The sequence below is a fragment of the Sinocyclocheilus grahami genome, unplaced genomic scaffold (assembly GCF_001515645.1).
Source record: "Sinocyclocheilus grahami isolate Dianchi unplaced genomic scaffold, SAMN03320097.WGS_v1.1 scaffold492.1, whole genome shotgun sequence".
Lineage (NCBI taxonomy): Eukaryota > Metazoa > Chordata > Actinopteri > Cypriniformes > Cyprinidae > Sinocyclocheilus > Sinocyclocheilus grahami.
The window spans coordinates 759,602-770,687 of record NW_015505671.1 but is presented as its reverse complement, the minus strand read 5'-3'; the positions used below and the strand labels follow the sequence as shown (position 1 = coordinate 770,687).

At 36.1% G+C, this 11,086-nt stretch overlaps 1 protein-coding gene across 3 annotated transcripts in view; it reads left to right on the top strand.

Annotated features, from left to right (window-relative positions):
- The window catches only part of LOC107554157 (protein-L-isoaspartate(D-aspartate) O-methyltransferase), a 34,277-nt gene that overhangs the window by 18,239 nt on the left and 4,952 nt on the right, over positions 1-11,086 (top strand). For 2 of the 3 annotated variants that reach the window (XM_016236582.1, XM_016236583.1), the window contains exon 8: positions 1,227-1,409. In XM_016236582.1, the coding sequence (XP_016092068.1) occupies positions 1,227-1,239 (13 nt within the window). In that variant the 3' untranslated portion in view covers positions 1,240-1,409. Of the gene's footprint in view, positions 1-1,226; positions 1,410-11,086 lie in introns of those variants that run through there. The other variant, XR_001605034.1, reaches the window with a different exon arrangement.

Sequence of the window (11,086 nt, the reverse complement as noted above, 5' to 3'; positions counted from 1 at the left end):
CGCCCCCCCCCCCCCCCTCTAAAATGCTTTCTAAATGATGAGACATGAAAGCAGGAAGACATCAAAACCTATTTAGACTTGGCATTATGGCTTTGTTCACACTGGCAGCCCAAATCTGATTATTAAGGCAGATCAGAGTCAATTCCAGCAAAAAAAAAATTAGTGTGCAGCATTAGTGTGTAGATGTGAATGTAAATTAATGTGTTCTTTGTTGCATTAAATGCAGTATTTACTGTCTGTTTTTGTAGAAGAAAGTATCTTGGCATCGTGTTGACGCCTACATTGTGTCTATAGCAACCAATATAAAAAGTGGCAAAGTGCAGCCCAGTGCAATTTGAAAAACAAATTGCATGCAGTTTGAACACAGCCTGTATTGCACATTAAAGGGTTAGTTCACCCAAAAATGAAAATTAGCCCATGTTTTACTCACCCTCAAGGCATCCTAGGTGTACATGACTTTCTTCTTTCAGACGAATCCAATCGGAGTTATATTAAAAATTGTCCTGGCTCTCCCAAGCTTTATAATGGCAGTGGGCGGCGGGTGTTTCTGTTCAACAGTCCAAAAGAAGTCAAATAAAGTGCATCCATTCATAATAAAACATGCCTCACACGGCTCCGGGGGTGAATAAAGGCCTCCTGTAGCGAATCAATGCATTTTTGTAAGAAAAATATTAAATATTTAAAATGTTATAAACACTAATCACGTTCCGCGCTCATCACTAATCACCCGGCTTCCGCCTACAGTTAGCGGAAGTGAGAGAAAAGTGTTTATAATGTCTTAATTCTGGATATTTTTCTTACAAAAACGCATCGATTCGCTACAGGAGGCCTTTATTCACCCCCCGGAGCCGCGTGAGGCATGTTTTATTATGGATGGATGCACTTTATTTGACGTCTTTTGGACTGTTGAAAAAACACCCACCCACTGCCATTATAAAGCTTGGGAGAGCAAGGACAATTTTTTTAAATATAAATCCGATTGGATTCGCCGGAAAGAAGAAAGTCATATACACTGACGATGCCTTGAAGGCAAGTAAAACATGGGCTAATTTTCATTTTTGGGTGAACTATCTCTTTAATACCTTTAAGATTGCTGAAACTAATTGTTGCATGTGTTTTGTTTACACTGTATGCACGTCAGTCGTGATGTTTTGTATGATAACATCTTGTTGTTGTGCATCTTTGATGTTCACAGTAACTTTATTTTTCTGTTTTTTATTTTTTAGGGATGAACTTTGAAAGGATGATCCGGCAATACTCATCGCACCATATGCGCGCGCACACACACACACACACATCCAAATGGACTTCACTGAGGAGAGCTTGTATAAATGCTCTATTTCCATACCTGTGACAGTCTGACGGTCGTGAAAGATGGATGTATTGATCAGATTCTTTTATTTAAAAAGTGGAAGAGGGCTTTGTGCTTAGATTTTCATGCCTGCAGTTTGAGAATTGTGTGAATGCAGTTTTTTTTGGGGGGGGGTTATTTGACGCAGGTGCATATTTCGTGTGATGACTTCAGTATTACAGTCAATTGGATTGTTCATGCATCTCAGCGTAATGTAAACAGAACACGGGGGCCGGGCTTTGTGCTGAATCCAGCCTGTGATTAAAACAGAATTCACTGCTACATTATGTGTAGGGATGTCTTGGCTCTACAAATCCGTGTTCATAGTAATGGCTTGTGTTTTCAGCTGAAGCATGTGATGCCCAGGCAAAATAAACCACTTATCATTTGATAATTTTATCAGAGGATTCTAGAGTAAGCCACAAGAGGCCATGTGATTTTACCATGGTTATGGGATGCTCTTCGGCTTGACGCAAGGCAATCCTCTTTAAAATCAGTATAGCACAGTTTCAATGGCTCAGTATGGGATAATGTACAGTCAGCTGGTCATTATAGCAAACCGAACCCCTAACACTAAGCAGATCTGTTATTCCTGGATGCTTACCAACCAAATAAATAACGTGTAAATAACATGAATTATTGAAAAGTTGAAAACATTTTAATATGTGCGAAGAAAGAGTGCAGAATGATATAAGAAATTGTTTATCTGGGACAATGGTCAATTATTCTCTTTAGCATAATTAGAAAAATATGTACAAACCACAGAATGCTGCCATTAACCAATCACAATCAGGTATTTCACAGATCCGAGTCTAATAATTGCTTTTAGAGCAGCAGCAATGGAAATATGATAAAAGACTCCAATGCTAAATAAATAACTACCTTTATTAATAAAAATGAATGATTATACCAGTTTAATAATAGAAACATTTCTCCAGGCAAGTAACATAGTCCATTAGCTATAACTTTAGGCTGTTTACAGTTGCCAAGCAATTCAGCAACAGGTGTGTGTGTTTAGGGGTTTTGCAACAGGTATTTTACAAGGCGTATTCAATCAGACTCTACAGTCTGAACTATAGTTTATACACTATATTGCCAAAAGTATTGGGACACCCCCTTCTAATGAACAGGCTTGACTACTTTAGTAATTTCCATGGGTACAGATCTTAATGTTTAAGCATGTAATGGGAATTGTGTGCTTCTAATTTTATAGCAAGTTTGGACAGTTTTGGAAGTGTCTAAAATGACTAGCCATATGTACTTGGCTCAAGGTCTGCATTCAATCATTTCTTTTTGAACCTTGTCTTACACACAGAGGCATTGTCATGCTAGAATAGAAAAGGGTTCTGTCCAATCTGTTGCTATAAAATTAGAAGCACACAATTCCCATTATATGCTTAAACTTTAAGATCTGTACTCATGGAACTGACTAAAGCAGTCAAACCTGTTCATTAGAAGGGGGTGTCCCAATACTTTTGGCAATATAGTGTATGGCGTATAAATCGAAATTTTAGAAATCAACTCAAGAATACTAAAATTAATTTGTCACTATGTTGCTCCAACCTCATATTATTTTCTTTGTTTTGTGAAACACGACAGATGCTTTTCCGCATGATGAAATTTGATGCTTTATATCATCAACTTATTAAAAGTTTGTTAAATTAATAATCGTCGCCTTTAGATTTGATGATGTGGAACCCAAACAATACTGGTTCTCGTGTTCTCGGCAAGTATGATAAACATGAGATTTGAGAGCTACTGTATGGCGGAAGGGAAGATTAAATCTAAAGCCTTAGATTACACAGAATGCACGAGTTGTATGGATGGACTACTTTTATGGTGTCGTTGGAGCTTGACAGCAAAAATCATCCACTTTATTTGGAAAACAGAATCTTGGAACATTTCGTGTATTTCTCAGAAAAAATAAAATCATACAGGTTTGGAATGATATGAGCAGAGTTGGGTCACAAGTTTAGAGCACAAGTGTAGCAATATTACTGCTCGCTTTGAAATGTCTTTCACATCACTGCACTGCTCAAAATAAGCGTGCCTATATTATCTACACTCTTAAAAATAAAGGTGCTTCACGATGCCATAGAAGAACCTTTTTGTCTAAATCGTTCCATAAAGAACCTTTAACATCTGAAGAAGCTTTCTGTTTCACAAATGGTTCTTTGTGGCGAAAGAAGGTTTTTCAGATTACAAAAAGATTTTTGTCACTATGTTGCTCCAACCTCATATTATTTTCTTTGTTTTGTGAAACACGACAGATGCTTTTCCGCATGATGAAATTTGATGCTTTATATCATCAACTTTTAAAAAGTTTGTTAAATTAATAATCGTCGCCTTTAGATTTGATGATGTGGAACCCAAACAACACTGGTTCTCGTGTTCTCGGCAAGTATGATAAACATGAGATTTGAGAGCTACTGTATGGCCGAAGGGAAGATTAAATCTAAAGCCTTAGATTACACAGAATGCACGAGTTGTATGGATGGACTACTTTTATGGTGTCGTTGGAGCTTGACAGCAAAAATCATCCACTTTATTTGGAAAACAGAATCTTGGAACATTTCGTGTATTTCTCAGAAAAAAGAAAATCATACAGGTTTGGAATGATATGAGCAGAGTTGGGTCACAAGTTTAGAGCACAAGTGTAGCAATATTACTGCTCGCTTTGAAATGTCTTTCACATCACTGCACTGCTCAAAATAAGCGTGCCTATATTATCTACACTCTTAAAGATAAAGGTGCTTCACGATGCCATAGAAGAACCTTTTTGTCTAAATCGTTCCATAAAGAACCTTTAACATCTGAAGAAGCTTTCTGTTTCACAAATGGTTCTTTGTGGCGAAAGAAGGTTTTTCAGATTACAAAAAGATAAGCAAGAGATGGTTCTTTAAAGAACCTTTGACTGAATGGTTCTTTGTGGAACCAAAAATGGTTCTTCTATGGCATTTGGTTCTTGAAGAACCTTTTGAAGCACCTTAATTTTTAAGAGTGTAACATGCAGAAAGTAAAGTTCCACTCAGATCCACACTTGCATACATAGCATTGAGCTAAACCTTCAGTGGTCATTTTGATTGTAAGCGGTTTTCAATGCCAGTTCTCTGTGCATGTTTGTGTGTTACCTGCACGCACAAACGTGGCTTTTGACAAATAAACTCACTGCTAAGCAATGATCTGTTCATTCACTGGTCTCTTCTTTCACACAATCTCACAGTCTGAACTATAGAGCAACCAAATTGCTTCTCTGTCAGTCTCCTAGGTTTGTTTTCACTTCTCAGTATAGCTTTAACAGAATCTCTCAGATCGCTACCACTATGAAGAGCAGTCTGTTCAAACACAGATGAAATGGAAGAGTGCCACAAAGCCTGACCTTTATTCATCTTGTACATGCTTCTTTTTGGTGGTTCTCAACTGTTCACATTGCAAAAATGGGGGACAGGTTTGTTCTGATAAAGTCAGAAAAAAGTTGTTCAGTGCAAATTAAAAGCAGCTGAACATTTAATTGGACATAGAATAACAAATTACATAAGTTTATCATCTATTAAGAGGAGAAAACAATTCCTCTGTATTTTTGTTGGCTTCAAAAGGTTGGGCACAATCAGACTATATTGTGGTGTGAATTCTCTAGAAGCTAGTCGGATCCCATGGCAAGAAATGTTCATCATCAAAAACCATGAACAGTAAAAGAGAAATATTACTAATATCTTAGTAATTCTGGTGATGTGCTAGGTTGCGCTTTCATTTCTAAATTTGTTTCAGTAAAATCTAGGGGGAAACCTAACTTTCACTAAAACGTAATTATTGTAATGCACTATTGGCTGCCTTGATTCCGTTTAAAAATAAGCTGCATTTGTTGAACATGCAGCAGCTTGAAAATCTAGTCCCATTTATTGGTGCCTTTATTTGTAATCCAATAACCATAAAATTGATTAAATCTATTACTTTTTTTTATTTATGCAAATTAACATTTTGTTACATTTATGGCATAGAACTGTACACAGAATAGTTATGAAATTTGGCACACAGAAGACAGTCTGAACATTTACCATTACAAATTCGAAGTCTGTCTCTCAAACCTTCTAGCACCAGCAATAGCTCAAACTTTCACTTATGTTTATGCTAATAACTATTGTACTGTACTGTAATGGCAATGGCAAATTTATTTATATAGCACCATTAATTACAACCCATGGTGGTCCAATGTGCTTTACAACAAAATAAAAAACGAAAACACAAAAACACATTTACTTAAAAATACACAAAGTAATAAAAAACAATAAAATGTAAGGCAGGGAAGTGTTAATACAGATTATAAGCCTTGTCAAACAAATACGTTTCTAAGATAGATTTAAAAGCAGATACAGAGGGGGCAAGTCTGATTGTGATAGGTAATTCATTCCAGAGTCTGGGGGCAACTACAGAGAATGCACGGTCACCTCTACACTTATACTTCGACCTAGGGATAACCAACAAGGGTCTCTGTTTGGAAGACGAGACAGAGATCTGGTGGGAAAATGTTCAATCAATAGGCCAGAAATCTAAGATGGGGCCATACCATTCAGAGATTTGTACACTATGAGTAAAATTTTAAAATCAATTCTGTGATGCACTGGTAACCAGTGCAGAGAGCGTAAAATTGGGAGTGATGTGGTCCCGTTTTCGAGTACCCGTAAACAGTTTGGCTGCTGCATTTTGAACTAACTGTAATCGGGACAGAGCTGATTGGCTAATCCCAATATATAGAGAATTACAGTAATCCAGCCTGGAGGATATAAAGGAATGGATTACTTTTTCAAAATGTTTGAAGGAGAGAAAAGACTTTACTTTTGATAGCATTCGCAACTGAAGAAAGTTTATCTGCTTATCAAATTTTAGAGACTCATCAAAGACAACACCCAGGTTTTTCACCGATGTCTTCACACATGAAGACAGCCCACCAAGATTTGCTTTGGGATTATGAATTGAATCTGAAGGGCCAAAGACTATAATGTCTGCTTTACTCTCATTAAAATTCAGAACGTTTAGAGACAACCAGGACTTTACAGGCAAGCCATGAGAGTGTCCAAACCGTCTGAATTACGTTTTAAGGGCAGATAAACTTGGGTGTCATCAGCATAACAATGGAATGACAGCCCATACTTCCTGAAGATAGAACCAAGTGGGAGCATGTATATAAAAAAAAGAATGGGAGCCAAAATGGATCCCTGAGGAATCCCACATGATAAAGAAGCAGCACTAGAAAAATTATCTCCAATATTAACTGAAAAACTTTGATTAGAAAAATAAGATTTAAACCAATTTAAGGCACTACCCTTACTTAATGCCTGCACATTGCTCCAACCGAGCAATAAGAACTTCGTGATCGACCGTATCAAATGCAGCAGTCAAATCTAGGAGCACAAGCACAGCATAGTTGCCAGAATCGCAGGTTACTAAAATATAATTAAAAACTTTCAACAATGCACTCTCAGTAGAGTGATGTTTCTTAAAACCGGATTGAAATATTTAAAAAATCATGTCATCTAGAAAACCCTGCTATTGCTGTAGGACCATTTTCTCCCAAAATCTTAGCGATAAATGGCAAATTTGAGATAGTTCTAAAGTTGGCTAACACTGTGGGGTCTAAGTTCTGTTTTTTAAGCAGGGGGTGGACTATTGCACGTTTTAATAAGTCAGGTACAATACCGGTTTCTAAACAGTGATTTATCATAAACAAGAGCTGTGGACCAACTACATCATAAACTTGTTTAAGAAAATATGGAGGAATTATATCAAGATATATATGTAAGACCTAGAAACAATATTCAAATGCACAAAATGGATTCAATTCGGAAAATCTACTTTTAAAAATTGTGCTAGATGATTAATTGGACAGAATTTAGCTAGCTTATCATTAGATCATGCTGGCCAAAAGCTGTTAAAAGACCAAATCGTTCCCGTGTAATGCTTCAGATTATCTGATGGCAAGCACACCAAAGTAGACAAGTTGACATGAGGCTTTACTTCTTTGACCAATTGAAAGAAAGCTTGTCAGAACCATCACACTCTGAGGAGACCTGGACAGATTTGGCACGGCACCACCTAGTGGTCCAGAAACATGAAAAAGGCTAGAGACAATGCCGGGGCTGGGGGCAAGAATTAGTCTGAGCAGAAGTGGCTGTGCTCTGACCGCTTTCTCATCGTTCAGAGTAGACAGAGTGTTTGCCATCGCCGTGCCGTTTGTTGTTTCATACCATGATAAGCTGATTTTTGTTACACCATAAAACTTTTTAAAGAAATTTGGCTTTTCATACACATTTGAGTGTGCACAATTAAGTATGCATGTGACATTCGTAAAACACTCTGGATACTCATATAGCTGGTCCACATTTAATGTTTTTTTTTTTTTAATGTATTTCTCCAAGATTATTAAATGTGCTATTTTACAATCTATTATAAGGTTTCAAAACTTGTTTGTACAATTACACTGATTATACAGACTAGTATTTAATATCACAGTAAGCCATTAAACCACATTGAAAACATTGCCCTAACCAGATATTCTAGGATATAAGGTCATATATATATATTTTTAAATCAAGGAATTTTTGTCAGAGCCAATAATAAAAAAAAATTCTAAAGTTGTAATCTACAACTTTTTAAATGGCACCAATAATTACATTAACTAAAGCTGTATTCCCTGGACTGAGATTATTAATGAACATAATGAACATGCTGTCAAGCATATGATCATTTAAGGATGCAGAAACAAAATGGTTTAAATGTTTATCCTATTAAGGCGGAGCACACATTTTTTCAGAAATTCTCCCAAAATAAACAGAAAAATACTCTCATTAAAGGGTAAAATTCCCAGGTCAAAAAATATCAGGCAAGCTTGTGGTATATCATGCTTCATTAAAAAAATAAAGCTGAATTCAAATTCAATCACTTCAAAAAACAAGTATATACTCTTAAGTATGCGTTAAGTCAGTATGCCAGTATTTAGACATATTATCAAATCATACAACTGCATCTTTATACCACAGGAACCTTTGTTGCAGTCACACACATCTGCATAACTGCTATCAAAATAACTTTCAGATGCAATTTTCTCAGAAATAGTGTCCATTCACATGTTTGAAATGTTATTTTCCGGATAGCATGATTTGAGATTCAATTAATTCGGCATTCTATATAGTAGAGATAGTTGTTGTACTCAAGAGGATATTAATGGCATGAATACTTACCATCAATCAATAAATCAGTAATAGTCAACCCTGCTTTTGGAGAACTACAATACCTTCCTGCAGAGTTAAGTTCCAACCCTGCACCAACACCTCCATCTGTAATTTTCCAGTAATTCTGAGCACCCTGGTTAGGTCCAGCTATGTTTGATTAGCACTGGAGGATAGTAGCTCTATAGGGCTGTACCAGTCATTTGTAAGTTCTTACTTAAAGTGGAACATAAAGTCCACACTTGGGGCTTATTAATTACTAACTAGTTTGTAACTTTGTACTTAATCTAATTGCACCATTTGTTTTTAAGGCAGAATGTAGCTGGTAGGTTGTAAGCTCTCTGTAAAGTAATGTTTACCCTCAATCCAATAGTAGCCTTCAAATTTGTGAACAGAATTGTGTTAATTTTTTCAGAAATTCTCCCAAAATAAACAGAAAAATACTCTCATTAAAGGGTCAAATTCCCAGGTCAAAAAATATCAGGCAAGCTTGTGGTATATCATGCTTCATTAAAAAAATAAAGCTGAATTCAAATTCAATCACTTCAAAAAACAAGTATATACTCTTAAGTATGCGTTAAGTCAGTATGCCAGTATTTAGACATATTATCAAATCATACAACTGCATCTTTATACCACAGGAACCTTTGTTGCAGTCACACACATCTGCATAACTGCTATCAAAATAACTTTCAGATGCAATTTTCTCAGAAATAGTGTCCATTCACATGTTTGAAATGTTATTTTCCGGATAGCATGATTTGAGATTCAATTAATTCGGCATTCTATATAGTAGAGATAGTTGTTGTACTCAAGAGGATATTAATGGCATGAATACTTACCATCAATCAATAAATCAGTAATAGTCAACCCTGCTTTTGGAGAACTACAATACCTTCCTGCAGAGTTAAGTTCCAACCCTGCACCAACACCCCCATCTGTAATTTTCCAGTAATTCTGAGCACCCTGGTTAGGTCCAGCTATGTTTGATTAGCACTGGAGGATAGTAGCTCTATAGGGCTGTACCAGTCATTTGTAAGTTCTTACTTAAAGTGGAACATAAAGTCCACACTTGGGGCTTATTAATTACTAACTAGTTTGTAACTTTGTACTTAATCTAATTGCACCATTTGTTTTTAAGGCAGAATGTAGCTGGTAGGTTGTAAGCTCTCTGTAAAGTAATGTTTACCCTCAATCCAATAGTAGCCTTCAAATTTGTGAACAGAATTGTGTTGGAATGCGGTGAATTGGCTTGTTAAGGTTGATTCTTTTACTTGAACTTCTTTTACTTCACGTAACTAATGTTAAAAAGGACACTGGAATATGATACTTACTCATGAAAATAAACATAACAGGTGTTTTTATATGTAAATAACATTCATAAGCTGTATTTGAAATGAAGCAATAAATAAATACTATTTAAAAAAAATTAGATTTATTTATTATGATTGATTCCATTTGGATTCCAACATGGAGGGATGCACACAACAGAGAGGTGCACTGTTTAGATCTGGGTTCATGTTGAAGAGCTTCAAACTCATTTATGCACATAATGTTCTCTCTTTGTAAATGCCAACATTATATGTATTAAGCGTTGGAGTCTGCTGGGTAAAACATTAGCTTACTGATGCAATTCAATCAATTAGCCGTTTTATTCAATGCATTATTCTTTGTTGGAGGAAATATTTATTTTATATGTAACGTCAAGTTTAATGGTGCAATTTAAAAAAAAAACTAGGCTGTAATTTACATATACAGCTGGTGCACCTGGCCCCAGGAGCAGGGTTGACTAGCTGTGCATTAGATTCTTTTGCCAACTTATGTGTCCTCTACACACACAGTCACACAAAGGGTGCAGCAGATTGGAGGGTTGATTGGCAGGTGGCTGTTGTGCTACAGATACATGCCATTGATGAGGTAATCAGACTCTTCTGTGGTGAGAGGCAAAGCTTTCTTCAGTCTGCGTCGTACAAGCCAGAGCCTGCAGCCCACCCATCTGTAATTTTCCAGTAATTCTGAGCACCCTGGTTAGGTCCAGCTATGTTTGATTAGCACTGGAGGATGGTAGCTCTATAGGGCTGTACCAGTCATTTGTAAGTTCTTACTTAAAGTGGAACATAAAGCTCCACACTTGGGGCTTATTAATTACTAACTAGTTTGTAACTTTGTACTTATTCTAATTGCACCATTTGTTTTTAAGGCAGAATGTAGCTGGTAGGTTGTAAGCTCTCTGTAAAGTAATGTTTACCCTCAATCCAATAGTAGCCTTCAAATTTGTGAACAGAATTGTGTTGGAATGCGGTGAATTGGCTTGTTAAGGTTGATTCTTTTACTTGAACTTCTTTTACTTCACGTAACTAATGTTAAAAAGGACACTGGAATATGATACTTACTCATGAAAATAAACATAACAGGTGTTTTTATATGTAAATAACATTCATAAGCTGTATTTGAAATTAAGCAATAAATAAATACTATTTAAAAAAAATTAGATTTATTTATTATGATTGAT